The sequence below is a fragment of the Festucalex cinctus genome, chromosome 3 (genome assembly GCF_051991245.1).
Source record: "Festucalex cinctus isolate MCC-2025b chromosome 3, RoL_Fcin_1.0, whole genome shotgun sequence".
Classification (NCBI taxonomy): domain Eukaryota; kingdom Metazoa; phylum Chordata; class Actinopteri; order Syngnathiformes; family Syngnathidae; genus Festucalex; species Festucalex cinctus.
In genome coordinates this window covers 33,330,089-33,351,477 of record NC_135413.1, presented here as the reverse complement: position 1 = coordinate 33,351,477, position 21,389 = coordinate 33,330,089, and the positions used below count along the sequence as shown (strand labels likewise).

Sequence of the window (21,389 nt, the reverse complement as noted above, 5' to 3'; positions counted from 1 at the left end):
ATCAAAATGAACTCAAATGAAAATGATGATTATTATTATAAATTATTGTTATTTCATGATGATGATGAAGTATTAGTGCAGTTGCAGTAGTAGCAGCACATGTTCCAGTTTATCCTGAAGACTTTGAACTTGTGTCAGCAGGTCCAAAACAAAGTGGACCTCATGCACTTGCAAGAAGTACCAGAGGTCACGCCCACACGCCAAAACTACCCCCCCCCCCCCCCCCCCCCAATGATCCCGTGCAGATGTTGGTCTCAAATGTCATCCATCTAATTGATATGAAACGTGAGGCCAGGAAGCGCTTAAGCCCGTCTGAGCTGTCGGGTTCGCGCGTGAGGCGTTCACGGACCTCACGGTTGACCAATGGATGGAAGAGGAAGACGATCCCGGCCGGGATTTAATAAATTGAAGAAAGTCCTAATCCGGCCATCTGGACCCGCCCATTGTTTGATATTGACCTTGTTGTCTCTTCCATGATTCCTTCGTTTGTTTTGCTTTCATTTGCTGCTGGATCCTTTGCAGATGGACGACGACGACGATGATGATGATGATGATGATGATGATGATGATGATGATGATGATGATGATGGGTCATCTGATCACTTCAGGAACATAATTAGCAAAGGTGTAACGAACTTATGAAAGACTCTTGTTGATTATTTGACAAGCTTTTGAATTTCTAATGTCAATATCCTGCTCCCATATTCCCTCCATGCTTTATTTTTTAGTCATTTTTTATGTTACACGCTTTTATTTTGGCGAACTTCCGGCACTCCAGGAAGTGCGATCCACTAGCGGTGTTTCTACGTCTAACAGAAAGACGCTAACAGGGGCGAGGGAAAAAGAAAAAGAAAAAAGGTCTGTGATTCCAAATGGTTATTAACTGAAACGATGATTTATGGTTGTTGCTGTCTAAGCACCAAGCTGGAATGGGGATATGAAGGTATTTGTGGTGTTTTATTGGCATTTTCCATGACGTCAATTACTTGAGAAAAGGAGTTTTTGTTTGTGTTATTTTCATTTGAAGTGAAGCTAATGCTAATGTTTAATGCTCCTAGCTTAATGTTTTAGCCCTCCTTTTCATATTTATGACTACAATTTGTGTTGAAGGTACATTTGACAATTAGAATTTGACTGTCATTTCTGTTTGTTTGTTTACAGTTCTCGCTCTTGCGGTGTGTCAACAAATGGAACAAGGAAGGAATCAAAGTCTTGAAGGGCTGACACGACCTTTTTGCAAGGTATCAGGTACTCGCCAAGATACATAATAATAATAATAAAAAAAAATGCATTTAAGTAAGTCCTCCTTGTCAGTAGTTTGACACCAAATCAATTGAAAGCAAGAAATGTCTGCTGTCATTTACACAGATGGAAATTTTGGATGAAGTGATTGTTTGATTCGTACCGAAATAGTGCTGATAAAAAAAGGTTAGCATTCAACATTCAAATGTTTTTATGTTTCAAAATAAATGCCAGCAAACGGTACTGAAGCAGTGATTCTATCGCATGCCACTAGAGGGAGCCCATCGTACATTTTGACAATCACTCGTTCGTCCAATCAGATTTCAAAATGGCCACTGATGACATCAGCATGTTTCCCGTCCACTGATTGGTTGGTCACAGCAAAACTTGGATTATTGCAAACATGTTGCTGTTTTCGTCCTCAAATGATTTTTCACACAGTAGTAGTTCATATTTAAAAAACAAAACAAAACACATGACAACATTATGAGACAAGATAAAGATTAAGGCATTAAAAAAAAAAAAAAAGGCCAATTTTTTTTTCTCTGTTGTAAAATTTTGGTTAAGCCAAACCGTCAAAAGTTCTGCCAGCAATTAATTTCTTCATTTTTGTAAGTCACAGTTCTTTTTATTCATGATGTATTTTGTATATTAATTGGCCGATTAATCGTTATTGTAATTTTATCCTGACAAACGTCCCAAGAAAAAAAATCCATATTGGTTGGACCATCTAAAAATGATATTTAATAAAACTTTCAAACCCACCTGCTGCGTTTGGATTTGTTGGAGTGGCGTGTGAGTGTGGGGCTAAACCGGGACCCCCCCCCCCACCGTCATTAGAACCCCCCCTCGTCATTCCGAGCCTTTTCCCCGTAGCGTGATGGATGACTGTATGGCGCTATTTTGAGGCGGGTGGCGCTATGTGACCTTTGGCGACGTATTTGTCTTTAATGCGTCCGAGAGCTGCTTTGGACGTTGCGGAACATTCCGGCTTCTTGACACCCCCACAGGGGGCTCCCGTGGCCGATCCGTGATGGTTGAACGCTTCCTCGGGCTTCTTTGGAGTTTCTCTGTTTGAAAAAAAAAGGAGTGAACGTGAGTCGGGGTGGGAACCTGTGGGTATCTTACGATACAAGATGATATGCCATACAAGGCTCACGATAACGATGATTGCACGATATGATGAGACCGCAATTATCCATATATTGGTCAGGTCTTAAATCCACGATCATCGACGATACAAGTGTGCAAAAGTGAGTCCGTTACTGGACAGATAAATGTCTTCCACAAGTCAAAGTAAGCTCGTGAATCTTCTTCTTCTGTCCATTTCCCCGCCACTCTTATGAGGCGCTCCCCCTAGTGGCCCACCAAGTAATTGCTCAATAAGTCATGAACAATGGAGTCGTTTTAGTGGCTGTATATCAACTACAAATATTGTGATACTTGCGTAGGGTTTTCGATAATCTATCGGGAGACAAAATATCACGATTTATCGCGATATCGATATATCGTCACACTCCTAAACACGAGTCAACGTCTCGCTTCCTCACCTCATTTCTTCTTTTGCGGCTTCCTAATTTGCCGGCAATAACAAGAAGAAGCGTTTGAGCGCATGCCGGCGACGCCGTCCACGTGACGACTTAGCGCCGTTTTTTTTTTTTTTTTTTTTTTTAACAAATGAACGATCTGGTGAGCAAATCTTTTAAAAGATTCAAGTGGTTTGATTTATTGGTTTTGAACATATATGCGTGTGAACCAGTGACGTGTTGTTGTAATGCAGAATTTCAGCTGAGGGGGGCGCTAAACGTGAAGTTGAAGTGAGATATGAGAGGGAGGGTGGAGTCAAACTTTTCTTGTCGTCCAAGAGACAAAAAAGTGGAAAATTGTTTGTGTGATTGCAGATGTGTGTCATAAGATTTTTTTTTTTTTTTTTTTTGTGTTGCTCGAGCGGCCATTTTTTTTTTCTCCACTTGTGACACATTTGTTCACGCAGCTGAAGTGGAGCGCACAATTTCTCCATTCTTGCCCCAGTGAACAGCTGCAGTGTCAGTTACACGCAAGACGGGCCCCACTTCAGGGGGATTATGTGCACCGCCGTGCGTGCGTGCGTGCGTGCGTGCGTGCGTGCGTGCGTGCGTGCGCGTCTCCAGAGACGCGTGAACTCGAAATGTGGGCGACGACGTGGATCACAAAATATCGAGAGGTCTTCTGCTACTTTTTGGGACCTTCATCTTGCGACTTGTAAAATGATCGGATACTTCAAGATTTTTGGATTAGATTTGATTGACAAGATATAGAATACAAACAGCCGCACTTTGTAACACAATTGGGGATGTTGGATGCTATTTTTTTTTTAAACCAGTAGGAGTCTGTTAACTGTCGAGTAGTCTGTGGTCCTGATCGCAAGTACCATAATACTTTTCATACATCAAATTCTCCTCAAAGAAGAATGACAGATCATTTTAAAAATATATATCAATATGTGGCGTTTTTGTCTCATGATCTTTATTTGGCTTTGGGTTAAAAGGATACTTGACTCATTGAGCAATTTTCAGCAGTGAAAAGTTCATATTTTGTCCAGAATTAATTTGATAACGTCATTATTTTGTTTCCATGCGCAATTAATACCTTTTATTAAAAAGGATTTTTTTCTCCTGCTGTCGACTGATGATGACGTCACCTGCGCTGAGGAAGTTGGTCACGGCCCTCTGCTTCCTCAGCACAGGTGATGTCATCATCCGTCGACAACAGGAGAACAAATCGTTTTTAAAGGAATTAATTGCACATGGAAAATAATGAAGTCACTATCGACAAAATATGAACTTTTGACTGCTGAAAATGGTTCAATGATTCAAGTATCCTTTTAAGGTTAGTCAGCATTTTTATTGATTTCTTTTTACTGACAATATGTCGTTGCTAGCATGCACACCTTTTCACACTGCACTCAACCCTTGCACGCGTGTGTGGACTGGTTTGAAAACGGTTCTGCCTGCCAACAAAAGTGTCAAGCAGCTGCATGCATGAAGACCAAGCGGATCGGATTCTGGTACCGATTCTGATGAGAATTTATTCTCTCCTCTGCCACCAATCGGATCAAAAAAGCGCTTTTGGCATTTTTGCTTTACAATCGGCGCCGTTTCGATTCGTCATGTTGTTTTCTTGACTTTGCCCCCCCCAAAAAAAGAAGTTTCTTGCCGACAGTCGATTTGGAATTTGGTTGGCAGCTTCTGACAGGACATGATTGACAGCCACCGGCACATCCGAGCGGTTGGCCGCTGGCGAGCATGTCGTCGCCGGTGAGGCCCGCCGGGTTTTTCCCCCCTCACGGCCTCACCCATTTCCCCGTAATGCCCCCCCCCCCCCGAACCCCCAAGCACCTCCTCCAGATGCCCGCTGCTGTTGACAGTTGACAAACTGCTCCTTAGCGGCGCGTTTGTCAGCGACACAAGCCGCCCATGCAGCGCTTCTCCGAAGGGCCGCGTGCCGTTGCAACAGCTGCCGGCCGGGTCTATGCCGCTAACGACCAACACACACTGGCATCCCTCTCGGGGACCACTTCATGACCCCCCCCATCCAAACCACGCGGGCCAAACGTCTCCTCATTGCAACTGTTGTTCAACGCAGCTTCCATGTTGAACATATCAGGAACATGCACACGTTTGTCTTTGTTTCATCGTGCAGACTTCAAAATGCCTTTCCCAAACCTCAAGCATGAAAACTGATTGGCTGCCCCCCATTCCTTAGCCGAACCTCAACTCTTCTAATATAACCCAATTGAAAGCAAGTCTTGACCCTCAAAAAGTGGTCCAAACTTGTGGGGACCAGCAAAATGTCCCCACAAGTTTCACGTCGGTCCCCACAATGGGAGGTAAAGCTGAGGAAAACACAATGTAGCAAAGACAAACGCAAACTGCAAGAAAACTAAAATCATAACATAAACCAAAATGAAAAACATTGACAATAAAAACACAAATCAAGACAATGTTGACGTTTTGAAAATATTATTGACGCCAATATATTTTTTTCCACAAATGGAGTATTAATTCATTGTGGTCCTTAACTGCTGCATGGATAACTGGTGTGAAAAATGACCCCCCCATCGCCAAAGAAAATTTCTGCTGCTCCACGTCGAACGAAAAACGCCAATAAGCAATTAAATGATTGCTAATAAAAAGTTCGCATGAAATTACTGCCAATCATGTCATGTGAATACAAAACACTTGCAAGTTATTATTGGTCGTGTACCGCAAATAAAAACAAATCCAAAAAGCAACAATCCTCTTTCCAAATATATGTTGACTTGTAGTGGACTGCACAATATAAAAAAAAACAAAAAAAACCTAATTGAACAGAAGAACGGGGAAAATACAAAAACGTGTAGATGAGATCATAATCGTATATCCATAAACTAAAAAAAAGGAATCATTTGGTTGGAGGTGGCAAGAAGACGACATTTTGTCCTGTTTGGCCAAAGTAACGTTTGAATGTGGACTTTGTTGTCCTCTGGCGCCCCCCTGAGGGCAGCACGCGAAATGAAGGAAGGGCGAGTAACCAGGAGAGAAAGAGGGAAGAAAAAAAAACAAAAAAGAACAAGCAGACATCTCCGTCTGAGTTGGAAAAAAAAAAATCAAAAGTCACTTGCACTACGTCACGTGACAAGCTCCCGCGTGTTGCTGCAGCCTTGCTTGCTCCTCCTCCTCCTCGGGCGGTAACAGTTTGATTTTCATTTTTTAGTTCAGAAAGGAAAATAGGATATAGCAGGAAAAACAAATGGGGAGGAAAACGGCCCGCATTTTTGTTTTGGCTTGCCGGAAGTTGTCACTGCGAGCATTTCTCATACTGGCCAGAAGATGGCGACAACGTGGCGTCCGAAAACGATGTTTATTTAGTACGTCTTCTGTCATGATCCATTTATTATTAATATACGTACTCAATTCCACAAACGATAAGTACACACTTGGAGAGAAATGTTGGGCAACTTTTTATTTTATTTTATTTTTTATAAATAACTTGCATGGCTGCTGTGGCCCAAGTAATCAAGCCATTGTTTTACCACTATTCATTCATTGTTACGTCATTTTTTATTCCAGACCCAATGGGTCCATAATCACAAACTAAAGACAAGCAACAGAAAAGAAATGAATAAGAATAATGATGATAAAAACAACCTAATGAACTATATACCAATTCCTTTGCCAGTGATGACTTTCCAAAAAACAATGATGACGTCATTTGATGACCAGGATGCCATAACTGTTTCTACGGGTAAATGTTATTGTGTTAAGTTTTGGCATCTTAACGATGCATTCGGATGAATGGATGACGGAAAGATGACGTTTTTTTTAGCCAAGTTTGGCGTATTTATTGTGGAGCAAAACAAAGCACGTCTGCACTCAACAGAATTCAGTTCAAGGAAAAAGTTAAAGGAAGAGCAAAGAAAAGTGTTTGAGCGCCTCTCAGAGGCACAAGCGCAACATTACACATCACTGAGGACGTCACCTCTCAACATATTGATAGGAATTATTGTAGTGTCCAACGAGTAACAGACTTGATTCTTTTTCACTTCACATGCTTGTCATATGAAATATGAATGCGACACGTGACATGTTGGCGATCAAGCTGATCAAAAAAGACGCGTACGCAGGTGTGTTTGAATGTGAGGGGACATTTTTGGAAAAAAGTGTTTGTGAGGACATATTGCGTGTGCGTGTGTGTAATCCTCTTAGATGAAAGGGAGCGTCTGTCCAATGAGGCGTGGCCATGTCCCGTCTGGTCCCGCCTGGTCCCGCCTGCCGCTTTCCTGCCGTGGAGGAGGGATTTTGTTTTGTTTAATCCAAGTGGATTATGTGGCCAAATTGGGTTGAGCGGCCGCAAAATGTCCAGCGGGACGTCGGCCTCTCGCTGATGTGGGGAGGAGCAAGAAGAAGTTGGAGGAACCCGGAAGAAGATGCCAACGAGTTGATGATGATGATGATGATGATGATGATGATGACGAGGAGGAGGACCTCCAAGAAACAAAACGCCGATGATGAGCAACAAGATGGAGCCCACCTGAGGAGGAAGCGCCATCCGTCCCTTTAATTCCTCCTGAGCAAAAGCCCCCTGGTGGTGGTCGGTGGTCTCCACGCGAGCAAGATGGAGAGCGGCTGCAAAGCGTACCCGATTCTGGGATTCTTCTTTTTGTGGATCGGCGCTCAAGCTCAGATGAAGATTCCGCCAGAAACGTGAGTTGTTGTCGCTTTTTTTCCTTCTTCTTCTGTCCTCATGCCAATGAACGGAAATGGCTTCAAACTGGTTTCTCATGAAATGAAACCCTCAATGAAGGAAAACATCAGAACGGCTTCTCATGTACAGTAGACTGATCTTGATTTTACTGATGTGAACAGTCGCATGAACCTGGTTCAAACCACTTCGATGTTTCATACTGTTTCTGCAGCGGAAGAATACAATTCTAATAGCAATCCGACTGTCATGAAATGAATCTTGAATGAATGAACCAGGTTCAAAACTTGTTCTGATCTAGAGCTCAAATTTCCAAACGATAGATTCAAACTGGTTCTTGCCTGGACCTAAAAGTTGAATGAATAAAATCCTAACCCTAGCCCTGCTGTGACAATCAAGTTGAAACTGGTTCTGATCTCGATCTTCTTGTTGCTACTGTGGATAATTGAAATCCTAATCCTAAACCAATTGTGAGTCATCTAGCTTGAAAGTGGTTCTGATCGAGGTGTTCCTCATTCTTCGGTGACTGAAATAGCTTCCAACTGGTTCAAGACCTGTCGTATGTCCTAATTTTGCTAATGTAAATGAGCGAAACTGGTTCAAATCTGTTTGAGTCCAGATATTAATGTTTCAAAGTGGGCCTGACCTAGATCTTCTGGACTTGAAATGAATGAAACAAGTTCAAACTATTTCAGATTTTGATCTTCACGTTTCAACTGCAAGGATCAAAATCCTGATCCTGTTGGAATATGAAATGATTGCATGAAAAATGTTGAAGAGGTTTGTGATCCCGATCTTCTGGGTGTCTTTTTGTGTTACAACTGTGAATGAAACCTGGTTGAAAATATTTCTGATCTCGAGATTTGTGCTTCGGCTGCGCGCCGAATAAAACCGGTTTAAGATCGGTCTGATCTCGTTTGGACTGAGAACGATTGAACTTCGAACGCTCCCAGTGTGAAACTGATTGTGATTCCGATCTCTCTGTTTGTCCTTATGAGACATCAGCTGAACGTTTCTTTTGTTAGCGCCATCATTTTGTTGTCAGTCAAGGTGACTCTCGAGCGGGATTCGCCGATCCTGGTCCTGGAGAGCCGGAGAGTCCTGCAGGTTTTCAGTCTTTCTAACAACTGATTCCGATAATCGGCTGATCTGCAAGATCTACCGAAGCTTGATAATGATCTTCAGAATCAGGTGATTTTGGGGGGCAACCTGTTTGAGCGTGTCGGATGGGACTGAATCAGAAATCGATAATCTGCGTTGTGACCGACTCGCGTTCGTCATTGAAATTTCAAACGTCACAATGCTAATCATTTCAAGACGCTTTGGTGCGGAGTTTGCCGGCCACTTGCGCCGAGGCGGCTTGGGTGGCAAGACTCCGCCCCTAATGAGGTCAGTGGCCGTGATTTTGGAAGGCTGCGACTGTCCCACATATTTATCCGCCTCTGCCATCGTGTCCATTCGGCCCGCTAATCTGGTTAATCTGCGTGAGTGGCGCCGCCCGCCGCAATCTCGCAGCTTCACAATGTCCCGATCGTGCTCCAGATCGACCAGCCAACGTCGTGACATCTTTCCAATCCAGAATCGACAACAAATATTACACACACACCGTCGGAAAATATGGTGAGAAAATTCCACATGGTGCAGTCCAGCAACTCGTTTTCATTTCGTCAACCAAAACTCAACAAAAAATCATTTCGTCATCGCACGATTTTCACCCGACTGCAACTTGACTAAAACCCTGATTAATAAGTGGGACAAAATCTGTCTGCATTTTCGTCCACTGAATGAAGATGAGATGAAAATGGACTTCACTTAAAGGGAAACTTGACTTATTTCCACATTTTTGCCAGTCAAACATGAATATTTTGCCTATAATCCATTTGATATTGTCATTATTTTTCATGTGCAATTAGTACCTTTCAAAACTTGCTGTCGCCTGAAAATGACATCACAAGGGCTCAGTAACCAATCACAGCTCAGCTTGTGAATGTCACATGAGCAAACCTAGAAAACAGGTGAGCTGTGATTGGTTACCTGAGCACCTTGTGATGTCATTTTCAGTCGACAGCAAGTTCCAAAATGTCTTTTTAAAGGTACTAATTGTACGGGAAAAAGAATGAAAATATCCAATTAATTATAGACAAATATTATTATTTTTATTGCTATAAAGGGCTAAATAAGTGAAGAAACCCACTTGAATAAAAAGTGGACTCAAATCTCTGAACATTTTAGTTGATGAACAAAGATGAGACGAAAAATATTGTTTTGTCAAATCTTGTCTCTGCTAATCTGTCACTGTCAACCTGTCATGTGACACATAGTGACACGCCCCCTTTTCCAATGTACAGCTCGCGAGTGCAACATGCACAAACAAAATGATTTTTTTGCATTTGTAGTTTCTGAACAGTATATGATAAAATATTTCACTTTATTTTCCCGATGATGACTTTGTGTACTTGTTCTGGTTGTAATGTTTCAGTGGGGGGGGGGGCATTGATTGAAGTATTTTCTATTTATCAATAAACTTTGTCCTAATTTTGTCCTTTGTTTAAAAAGGAAACAACACAAAAACACTTCAAGGTTGACATTTGATTGCAAATAAGCAATTCAATTCTTTACAAAAGAAATGATATAACAATATTGAAAAAGTATCGCACGTGCGAGCGCAGGTGCTTGAACGAGCTGGTTGACCTTTTCAGTTGAGTGGAAAAGCACCTGCGGCTAAAAGCCAAACCGTTTGGACTCTGTGGGCGTGACGTCCGCAACCCTGAAACGATTGTGGAGTTGCGCAGATGTGACAAGCGTTTTTGGTGCTCTTGTGTTGCAGCGTGCAGCAGTGGGCGTCCATCTTGTCGTCGCAGCTTCGAGATCTTTCCACCAAATATTCCGGATCGCTTCTTCTGCAGAAGGTACAAGCAATCGGTCGCCATGGCGATCGATCCGAAAGTGAGCCGATGACTGGCGCTCGGTCATGTGACATCTGACTTGGCTGACTTGAGATCAGGTTTCACACAAATCCCCGTTGGCGCAAATCGACTCACGAAAGCCGATTAGCGTGCTTTGTTTAGCGCACTGCTAACTAGTAGGGGGGTGCCAAAAAAAAAAAAAAGGATTCTCATAAGAATCACCATTCTCATTTAGTACAATTCAGAATGGATTTGAAATGGATTTGATTTCAATAATTTGATGTGTGTTGGGAACACTGTTCATGTTGTACCCGATTTGGCCACTTAGGGGCAGTGTGGTTCCACACGTCCTGATCTTTTATGGCAAAAGTTTAGTCGCAAGAGTCAACAACCATCACCACAAAATTCCAAATTGGAGTGAAACATTTGGCGGAAAAATGTGACACGATACGGTGAAGTTACACAAATTGGAGCTTGCGGATGTGGAAGAGGGCCACAGGTGGTGGGGTGTGATGACTTTTGTGTGTGTGTGCGTTCAGAAACTGAAGGATGTGGAGTCCGTCATCAAGATTGTGGACGTGGACGGAAGCGACCTGGTCAAGGATTACGCCGACCAGATAGAACGCATGCTCGGCAGCAAAATGAAGTCTGTCAAGGTGACTCTTTTTTTTTTTTTAAAAATGCGCCCCGGAAAAGCCTCTAGGGGGCATTTATCATCAAGTCTGCCGGAAATTTTGTTGATGATTTTTTTTGTTCCTATTCAATTCCAGTCCTGATATGATTTGTGCCAAAAACATCAAATGGATTCTCATTTAGTACAATTCAGAATCGATTTCAAATGTCCTAAAATCGATTTTATTGAAAAGATTTCATGCTTTCTTGCCCTTGTTTGTGTTACTGGGATCGCTGTTTATGTTGTACCCGATTTGGCCACTTAGGGGCAGTAATGATACACAATGAACTTTGAGCCACATTAGAGAGTAGAAGGAAAAAGTCACCATGAAGTTATGCCGATCAAAGTTTTTTTTTTTTTTCATGTTGGTGAGTAATGTGAAGATATTTCTCTGCATACATTCCTCAAGCGTTTTTGTAGGAATCGTCGCTCTTTTGAGGAATTAAAAGTGCTGCGAGTAGTGCGCTAATTAGCATTAGCCAGTCAGGCTGGAGTGACTTGCTCATCTATAAAATGAAACACAAATCATTTTCAATCCAAAATCGAATCGCAGACCCAAAAATTGGAATCAAATCGAGTTGTGAGCCAAAGACAACCAAAAACGTATTCAGTCTTGTTTTTTTTGTGTCCCGCAGAGGTTAGCCGAGTCGGCGGAAGACGCCGACCTCTACCACGATTTCAACGCTTCCTTAGAGGTGCGTGCGTGCGTGCGTGCGTGCGCGCACATCCAATTGATCATAAATACCGACAAACGATTTGTCGACACGTTTCTTTCTGCCATGCAGTTTGACTACTACAACTCGATGCTGATCAACACGCTGGACGAGGACGGCAACTTCGTGGAGCTGGGCGGCGAATTCCCGCTGGAGGAGAACGAGCACTTCAACAAGATGGCCGTCAACACCCAGCAGAGCACCGTGCAGGTGCCCACCAACGTCTACAACAAAGGTCGCGCCCTCGCTCGCGACGCTCACCTGTATATAGCCCGTAGTCACACGGCGGCCATCTTGCTACTCCCACCTGACCCGTATCAACTCGGAACCTCTGGCTGCCTCACGATAACCGTGATCTATAATGGGATGGGATGGCGACAAACGTTTCTCGGGAGGAGCAATATGGCCGCCCCGTCACCTCAAAAGTCTCGGCCTATTGGCTATCCAGTCATATATATAGATCAGTGACTCACTCGCACGCTCGGGGGTGAAAAGGTCAGAACCCCCCCTGTTGGCTTTCCTCACATGCGTCCGTGCGTCCGTCAGACCCCAACATCGTGAACGCCGTGTACAACTCGGAGGCCCTCAACGACGTCTTCGTGGGCAACTTCCTGAAGGACCCCACCCTCACCTGGCAATACTTCGGCAGCTCCGCCGGATTCTTCAGGATCTACCCCGGTAAACACGACCATATGTTGCCCAAATCATTGATTGATGGATTTTCATTGATTGATTGTCGTCAACAAATGGGCCTGCTTGCATGGAGGACCAAAACTGACAAAATTCAAAATAAATCAACAACATTGAAAATGAAAATGGATATTGAAAAAATATCATTCAAAAATTGTATCCCCCCCCCAAAAAAAATAAATATAAAAGAAAATCCAAAGAACAAAAAAAATAAATACATATATACAAAATACATTTGCATTTCATTTTTGAATGAGATTTTTTATAGCTGTTTTTATTTTCACTTTTAGTCATTTATTTTTTTATTTTTTTGTTTTGAATTTTGGCAGTTTTGGTCCTCTATATGCTTAGATGAAGTAAAAAAAAAAAAGTATAATTAAAATAAAAGAATTAATTTTGACTTTTCATTCTGATGAATTGATGTCATTAAAATGAATCAAAAATAGTCACATAGTGAACGAATTCTGTTTTTTTTTTTTAATATTATCATTAATGGAGTAAATTTAGAGAAGTCGTTTTATCAAAATTAAGCAACAATATAATCACCCAAAAAAATTACATAAAAAAAATGTTTATGAATAATATTTTATTATTATTTTATTATGAATGATGAGTCATAACTAATCAACCAATTGTTAATGAAAACAGATTTGTGTAATACGATTAGCGAAATGAATTGTTCTATTGTTCTGAAATGTTGTCAAATAATGGAATTCTTATAATTAGCGTAATTGTCGTTGCAGGCATCAAATGGACGCCGGACAGCAACGGCGTGGCCGCCTTCGACTGCCGCAACCGAAATTGGTGACTTCTTTTTCTGCTCACTCCAATTCTCATTTGCCTCAAACGTTTTCATGCATTTCAACGTCAAAGCGCGCAGACGCAAGCGGTAAAAGTAGTGCTTTGCCGCCATCCTGTGGCACCAAATTATGAAATACTTTGAAGTGAGCTCCATTTAAAAGTAAGCAGCCACTTTGAGGCATCTTGTTGCCAAGGATCACAGTTGATGCGATTGTGAGGAGTTTCATTTCGACAAAAGTAGTGCTATGCCGCTAACTTATGTCGGCAAATGATTGCCAAAAACAACAGGAAGTTGAGGTGAGATGAAGAGTTTGACAGGCAAAAGTCCATTTTCTTGGCGCCGCTATCCACCGACGACCTTTTCACGTCGTGTGTGCGCGCGTGCGGCAGGTACATCCAGGCGGCCACGTCGCCGAAAGACATCGTCATCATGGTGGACATCAGCGGCAGCATGAAGGGCTTGAAGATGACCATCGCCAAGCACACCATCAACACCATCCTCGACACGCTGGGGGAGAACGACTTTGTCAACGTCATCGCCGTGAGACGCGCACGCACGCACGCACGCACACGCGCTCGTGCATCACCTGTATGTGTGTGTTTGTGTGTTTGTGTGTAGTACACGGATTACGTGCGCTACGTGGAGCCCTGCTTCAAAGGGACTTTGGTCCAAGCTGACCTGGACAACAGGGAGGTGAGGTCTTCATCATCATCTTCATCATCATCATACCAGTGATCATTTCGTTAACAGAACATTTTTCGCATAATTTTTGTCACAGGTTAGGGTTCGGGTGCTCTTTATTTTCGTCAACTAAAACTGTTCTTTTTTTGTTGACTAAAATTGCTCTTTGTTTTCATCGGCTAAATTTGCTCTTTTTTTCGTTGACTAAAATTGCTTTTTATTTCCGTTGACTAAAATTGCTCTTGATTTTCATCTACTAATTGTTTTTTTTTCAGCGACTAAAATTGGATTCAAAGTGAAATACAATCAGTTGACTAAATGATGACTAAAAGTTGAATGAATTTTGTCGTGAGACGAAAACTCAAAGTCAATTGAAATGTCTTTTGTGCAAATGATGACGTCACCATCCGACGCGCGACGTGACGTTTGCCCGTCGGATGTCGCGCGTGCGCGTGTCAGCACTTCAAGCTGCTGGTGGACGAACTTCACGTGAAGGGAGAAGCCAAGCTCAAGAACGCCATGAAAGAATCCTTCAAGATCCTCAATGAGGTTTGCCGTCTGTCACCTCACACCTTTCGCAAGTCGGACATTTTGGTGACGCAAAATGCGTGCGTGTGCGCAGGCGCGCGTGTTGGGTCAGGGCAGCATGTGCAACCAGGCCATCATGCTGATCACCGACGGCGCCATGGAGGACTTCGAGTCCGTCTTCGAGGAGTTCAACTGGCCCGAGCGCAGGGTGAGCCCACCGCCGGCCCCGCCCACTCCAAACTACTCTCCGTTCCGTCAACAAAAAACAAACCAAAATACGGACTCAAACTAGACGAGACTGGACAAAAAGACCTTCATTAATTAATAGTGATGATGATGATAATAATAATAATAAATATCAAAAAATAAAATAATGAACATCTAATAGGGGTGTGAATTGCCTAGTACCTGACGATTCGATTCGTATCACGATTCACAGGTCACGATTCGATTCGATACCGATTAATCCCGATACGAATGGTCACGATTCGATACCGATTAATCCCGATACGAATTTATAAGTCGATTGTTGCGATTTTTTTTCATTCATATTTAGAAAATACTAATCAGTAAGCTTGTAGAGTGTAAGATTTATATGAAAATGTATTATTTATTTATCTGAAATTTCAGTCTTATAGAGGTTGTAATCTGTTTCATGTTTGAACAGCATTAAAATAAAAATATTAAGGCTTAATGTGCCGTTCATATAACATTCTTCCATGCTCAAGGTGTGAATCCTAAAAAAAAAAAAAAAAATCGATTCTGCCGATTATTGAATCGATTCGAGAATCGCGCGATGTAGTATCGCGATATATCGCCGAATCGATTTTTTTTAACACCCCTAACATCTAATATATAAAAAAATACAATAAACATAATGTAAAAATAATAATAATTCATTACATTTGGAAGGTCCTCGAGGATGCTGCACAACAGTTAAAAATTAAATTTAAGCCAAAAGTTTTACAGATGAAATAGAATTATGACTCAAACAAGTAAAATAAAGGTGCAGTGTGGTTTCAAGTGTGTAGGCAATCTTGAATAGGTGCTTTTGAGTTTGTTGAAAATAAATCAAATCAATATATCAAATTGTAAGATAAAGACGATAATGTCTGATTTATAGTTGACTGAAAATGGACTGAATAAAAACAGGATGAGGTTGACAAACGATAAAAAAACAAAACAAAAAACTAACAAGCGTAATTGAAACTGAGACTCAATTTCAAAATGGCGGCTCAAACGAACAACGTTTTTCCGTGACGCGCGTGTGGCGTCCTCCTTTTTCAGGTGCGCGTCTTCACGTATTTGATTGGCCGCGAGATGACCTTCGCGCAGAACACAAAGTGGATCGCCTGCAACAACAAAGGTCAACGAGGCGCTCGCGCGTGTGTGCGAGTTGAGGTTTTAGTGAACGCGCGCGTGCGTTTTGCAGGCTACTACACGCACGTGTCCACGCTGGCGGACGTGCAGGAGAACGTGATGGAATATCTGCACGTGCTCAGTCGGCCCATGGTCATCAACCACGACCACGACATCATCTGGACCGAAGCCTACATGGACACCGTGGTGAGACCCCCGACCCCGACCCCGACCCCGACCCCGACCCCGACCCCTAACCCTTCATAAACGCACTGACCTGTATATATGACTGGATAGACGATAGCCCATCCAGACCAGTGCAAGCTGTTGACGTACAGGGCGGCCATCTTGCTCCTCCCACATCGCAAGCTATAAACTATACGTACACATGAGACATGTACAGATCGGAGGCAGTTCAACCACTATTTTTTAACAAGGACAAAAATCAAATAGTGATAATAATAAATGGATGGTAAGTGCTGCTTTGCTCTTTTTCTTTTATGGCTCATTTCCTAGACCCCAATATTAGATTTGGTAAAGGCATCTTTTGTTGAATTACACTTATTATTCTTCAATTCAAAAATCCAAAGTTGTAAAATGTCTGAAGTCCTATTCTTTATGTTTAATATAGAGATCGACCCATATGTTGTTGTTTTTCAAGGCTGATACCGATACAGATTATTAGTAGTCAAGGAGGCCGATAACCGATATTTCAAGCCGATATTCATTTGCGGTAAAATAGGGGGGGGGCGAAACGTTTTTTTTAAACTATAATGACACATTTGTTTAAAAAAAAATATGACAAAAAAAATGCAGGGGACTTCATTAGGCTAAATTTAAAAAAATAGATAAATAAAAATTAAAAAGCAAGTAAATAGATCCCTAAAGATTTCTACTGTAAATGTTTAAAAAAAAAAAAAAATTAATTCATAAAAAAAGTACGAAATTTAAATAAATAAATTAAAGTTTTATTTATAAAATCAACATAATTTCTTGTTGTATTTATTAAAAATTGTAGTAGGGAGTTCCTATTTTTTATAAAGTGGAATTTTAATTCGACCTATAAATAAAAAGTTCCCTGCATCTCATCACGGATTGACAAATGCATGCGAATGAAGCTCATTTGGTGTGTTTTGTTTTGTTTTGTTTTGTTTGGGTTCGTAAAATGTTTCAAGTTTCAATGTTTATAGAGTTCATGCATGAAAGGTAGGACGTGCTGGTGCGCCTCCGTCCCCCTTCATCTTCATCGTTCATGACCTCATGTTTTTTCATCTTCATCATCATCATCATCATCATCATCATCATCATCATCATCATCCTGTGGACGTCCTCATCGTCAGCTTCCCAAAACCAAGGAGGTAAACGTGCGTGTGCGTGCGTCAGGTTTATTGTTTGTTGACGTTTTCTCCCGTCCAAACAATCCAGCTTGTCGTTTGTCTTGTTGTTTTTGCGACACGTCAGCTGTTCAACACCAAGGCCCAAAGTCTGCTGCTGATGACGTCGGTGGCCATGCCCGTCTTCAGCAAGAAGAAGGAGACGGTCAGTCACTTGCGTCTTTACAGTTAGCTTCTCTTCCTTTTCAACCGATTAGGCTTGCAAATTGGACTTTTAAATGAGAGGAAGCGTTTCAAATTTAGGACGAGGATTTCAATTTAGGGTAACAGTTTCAAACTATGGTTAGGGTTCGTGCTTTTAAAGGGACGGCAACATGAAAACAAATCAACTCTTTGATCGCACACGCTGAAAGTGAGGATGAAATGCAGATTCATGTCAAACAATCCAAACTATCCCTTTCAAATATTGCAGCGTCATCCCTTTCAACTCCAATTTGGCTTTCATATTGGAGTTTTAAACGCGTGTTATTGTTTCAAGTGAGTTTTTCAAACTTTAGTTGAGTTTCAAGTTTGGCTGAGAATTTTGAACGAGGGTTAGAGATTCAAATTGGTGTTTCAAATTAGAGAAAGACTTTCAAAGTTAGGGTTTGTGGATTGAAACCCCAATTTGGTTTTCAAAGAAGGTTTGAAGGTTCTTTTTTGCTTTCAAATTCTGGTTTGGTCTGTGAAAGTAAATCACAATTGAGCTTTTCGAGTGCCAAAGCGTCTCATCCGTATCGTGCTTGTTGCGTGTGCAGCTGTCGCACGGGATCCTCCTGGGCGTGGTCGGCACCGACGTTCCCCTCATGGAGGTCATGAAGCTGGCGCCGCGATACATGGTGAGTCGGCGTCTTCATCCTCGCCGTCGCCTTCGTCATCTTCACGTCTTTCTTCTCGTTGTTTTGCGGCCGCTCAGCTGGGAGCTCACGGTTACACCTTCCTCATCACCAACAACGGCTACATCCTGGCGCACCCCGACCTACGACCCCTGGTGACCGCATCATGCACAATATAGATTATTCATTATTCATCATAGATAGATATATTTTATAAGTTATTTATTTATAATTTATTGAGTAAAAAAGATGAATTTGTCCTGCCTAAAAATAAATAAACATCAAATGTACTTTTGGCTTTTTAGTTGTATGAAAAAGTTCAAATGTCAAATAGTAATAAAAAGGAGGAAAATCGGCCAAATTGTTTCCAAATGATGTGCAAATATTTGAAAAGCAAACGTAAGAAATGCTAACGTTTTTTTGCAGTACAAGGACGGCAAGAAGCTGAAGCCCAAGCCCAACTACAACAGCGTGGATCTGTCCGAGGTGGAGTGGGAGGACGCCGACGAGACGGTAGGTCACCGTGGCGACGGGACGTCACCGTGGCGACGGTGGCGACTGACGGCGCCGCCTGTTTTGTTTGTTTTTGCGCGGCGCCAGCTGCGGACGGCCATGGTGAGGGGCGAGACGGGAAGCCACGCCCTCAACGTCCGTGCATCTGTGGAGAACGGGGTCAGCAATGCCGGCGTCTTGTTGCCACGCCCACCAACACGCCCAAAAACTTCAAATTGAAAAAAAACAAAAACAAAAAACAGGTTCCGTTGGACCAATCTATCCTATCCGCTCGTTATGTGTCCCACAGATCCTTTTTTAACTTTTCATATATTGTAATCACTTTGGATTAATACATTTATCATGCAAAAAGTTATCTATCTAGAGTAGACACTTCCATTTGAAACACTATCTTTTTAATATTTCATACGTTGTAATCATTCATAATTATCTACATTTACAATACAATAAAGTGATTCAATAAACGTATTTCCAAGTTATCTATCTTGACACACATTTCCATTTTTAATCACTAGAATTTGAATATGTCAGATAATAAATTGTAATCACTTACAATGATTAATAAATACATTTACAATACAATAAATTGATGCAATAAACATTTCCAAGTACACTATTTAGACATATTTCCATTTGTAAACACATTATTAAATCCCCAAAGAATAGTGGGACCGCCATTGACTTCACGTTAAATGTTGACGTGTTATTGAACTTTTTTTTTGTTTTTGGGTGTTGTGGCAGCAAGACTTCCATATTCCATATTTACTCAATTGTGTCAAGTGAAAAGCGATGACTCGTCTCGTAACCGATCGATTGGTCATTTGTTGTGTCCGACCTGAACAGAGGCGACCTCTCTTCCTGGCCAACGAATATTTCTACACCAACATCGACGACACGCCCTTCAGGTAAGATTCTTTCGCAGATCCACTAGAGGGCGGCGTGGTGCATCTTAACCATGTGCGTGCGCGTGCGTGCGCGCAGCTTCGGCATGGTGTTGACCCGAGGTCACGGCAAGCTGATGTTCGTGGGAAACGTGTCCGTGGAAGAAGGTAGGCCGGATTACCCACAATGCATTGCAACAACTCCACTCCTGCAGATGGCGCTCACGGTCAATTTTGACCTTTGCAGGGCTGCATGACCTGACCTCTCCTGACCTCAGCATCGCGTCCGAGTGGTACGATTGCAAATCTTTTATTTCCATACATTTATGGATTATTTGTTGAAAGAAATCATTTATTAGTTTCTTCTTCATAAATCATTCAATAAAAATGTTCATAGAAGAAAGAAATGAGTTGAATTCATCCCACTCCAAATGAGATGAAAGCTGTGCTAGCTTGATGCTAACCTGTATGGCAAACTGAATGGCGATGCTAACGCTTAGCTTAGCAAATGCGGTTAGCCTCGCAATTTGCTGTTATCGATCGTAAACATAAAATCACATTGAGCAGGAATTGCTTTTGGCGAAATAGTCTTCTTGCTGTCTTTGCTTTTCTGACTTGTTGTTTTTAGGGACGTAACGATAACAGCAATATGTGATATCGCAATATGATAACTGCCGCAATATATCTTCATGTATTAAAAACAACCACATCTGTTAAGTAAAAAAGTGGGGTTGATTTTAAATTTGTGCAGTTGTCGCACCCTTTGGTGGCTATTTATTGATTTTTTTTTATATTAATTTTCATTAGATATGTTTTGGCCCTTCTATGTTGCGAATCTATGCTAACCGTCAGTTGAATAATAAGTCATATGCTTGTCAATCAAGTCAATATGTGGATGAATTCAATGAGTGCGTGCACTGGCAAGGAAGTGCCTTGATATTTTTATATATCTTATATTTCTATATTTTGATATATCATAATTGTATCCTATTTTTCATTGCTATAATGTACAAAAGTGCAATATTTGTATTGATTTATTTTTTTTTAAACAAAACATTGTGACCTTTTTTTGTCTTGCCAACCTCCCCACAATATCGTGTGATAATTATGGTATTGTGATGTTTGGATATCATTACATGCCTTGTTGTGAAGGCACAAAATGAAAATCATTTTTTTACTATCCGGGCAAAAGTGAAGTCGGATGTTTGTCGTTGCGTTTTTCTTTTTTCTGTCTTGAGGACGTACTGCGAGACGGACATTGACCCCGCCCACCGCAAGTACTCGCAGCTGCAGGCGGCCGTCCGATACCTGCTGGGCAAGGAGCCCGACCTGGAGTGTACGTCGCCGGTGTGCCGCATGCAAAAAACACAAAAAACAAAAACCATTTTTCACCTGCCGTGCGTGTTGCGTTTCCAAGGCGACGAGCTGCTGCTTCAGCAAACCTTGTTTGACGCGGTGGTGACGGCGCCCATGGAGGCTTACTGGAACGCCATCGCGCTGGACGACAGGTCGGCCGTCAGAAAGCGCGCCGGTGGGTTTGCGGACCGCTGACGTGCGCGTGTGCGTCAACAGGGTGGAGCCCGGCGTGGAGACGGCCTTCCTGGGCACGCGCGCCGGCCTGATGCGGATCATGAGATACGCCGGCGCCGAGACGCGCGTGGCAAAGTCGGTGAATTCGTGCGACCGCTCCCCGTCACGCGGCGCGTGATGACCGCGTCCGTTTGTCCACATCGCAGGAAGTTCCTGACGCCCGCTGACAAGGACAACCTGTTCACCATCGACCACTTCCCGCTCTGGTACCGACTGGCCGTCGAGAACACGCCCGGAACTTTCTTCTACTACCCCGTCAATGAAAAAGGTCACTCGTTCCTCTTATTATTATCTATCCATACATCCGTCCATCCGTCCGTCCTTCTGCCCATCTGTCCATCCATACATCCATCTAGCTATCTTAATCAATATTATTATTA

General features: G+C 42.3%; 1 protein-coding gene across 5 annotated transcripts in view; it reads left to right on the top strand.

Annotated features, from left to right (window-relative positions):
* The first annotated feature begins 815 nt into the window (after positions 1–815).
* cacna2d4b (calcium channel, voltage-dependent, alpha 2/delta subunit 4b) overlaps positions 816–21,389 on the top strand; it is a 34,302-nt gene continuing 13,728 nt past the window's right edge. For 3 of the 5 annotated variants that reach the window (XM_077517856.1, XM_077517853.1, XM_077517852.1), the window contains exons 1-28: positions 816–943; positions 1,162–1,241; positions 6,969–7,466; positions 10,292–10,373; positions 10,910–11,026; positions 11,679–11,738; positions 11,829–11,991; positions 12,303–12,434; positions 13,190–13,250; positions 13,638–13,788; positions 13,867–13,941; positions 14,389–14,478; positions 14,552–14,665; positions 15,745–15,823; positions 15,890–16,023; positions 17,157–17,174; positions 17,278–17,355; positions 17,948–18,028; positions 18,106–18,180; positions 18,452–18,538; positions 18,626–18,697; positions 19,382–19,443; positions 19,520–19,587; positions 19,667–19,712; positions 20,658–20,755; positions 20,837–20,927; positions 20,992–21,084; positions 21,156–21,277. In XM_077517856.1, coding sequence (XP_077373982.1) covers positions 7,378–7,466; positions 10,292–10,373; positions 10,910–11,026; positions 11,679–11,738; positions 11,829–11,991; positions 12,303–12,434; positions 13,190–13,250; positions 13,638–13,788; positions 13,867–13,941; positions 14,389–14,478; positions 14,552–14,665; positions 15,745–15,823; positions 15,890–16,023; positions 17,157–17,174; positions 17,278–17,355; positions 17,948–18,028; positions 18,106–18,180; positions 18,452–18,538; positions 18,626–18,697; positions 19,382–19,443; positions 19,520–19,587; positions 19,667–19,712; positions 20,658–20,755; positions 20,837–20,927; positions 20,992–21,084; positions 21,156–21,277 — 2,338 coding nt within the window. In that variant the 5' untranslated portion in view covers positions 816–943; positions 1,162–1,241; positions 6,969–7,377. The remainder of the gene's footprint in view (positions 944–1,161; positions 1,242–6,968; positions 7,467–10,291; positions 10,374–10,909; positions 11,027–11,678; positions 11,739–11,828; positions 11,992–12,302; positions 12,435–13,189; positions 13,251–13,637; positions 13,789–13,866; positions 13,942–14,388; positions 14,479–14,551; positions 14,666–15,744; positions 15,824–15,889; positions 16,024–17,156; positions 17,175–17,277; positions 17,356–17,947; positions 18,029–18,105; positions 18,181–18,451; positions 18,539–18,625; positions 18,698–19,381; positions 19,444–19,519; positions 19,588–19,666; positions 19,713–20,657; positions 20,756–20,836; positions 20,928–20,991; positions 21,085–21,155; positions 21,278–21,389) is intronic. The other 2 variants (XM_077517854.1, XM_077517857.1) reach the window with 1 other exon arrangement.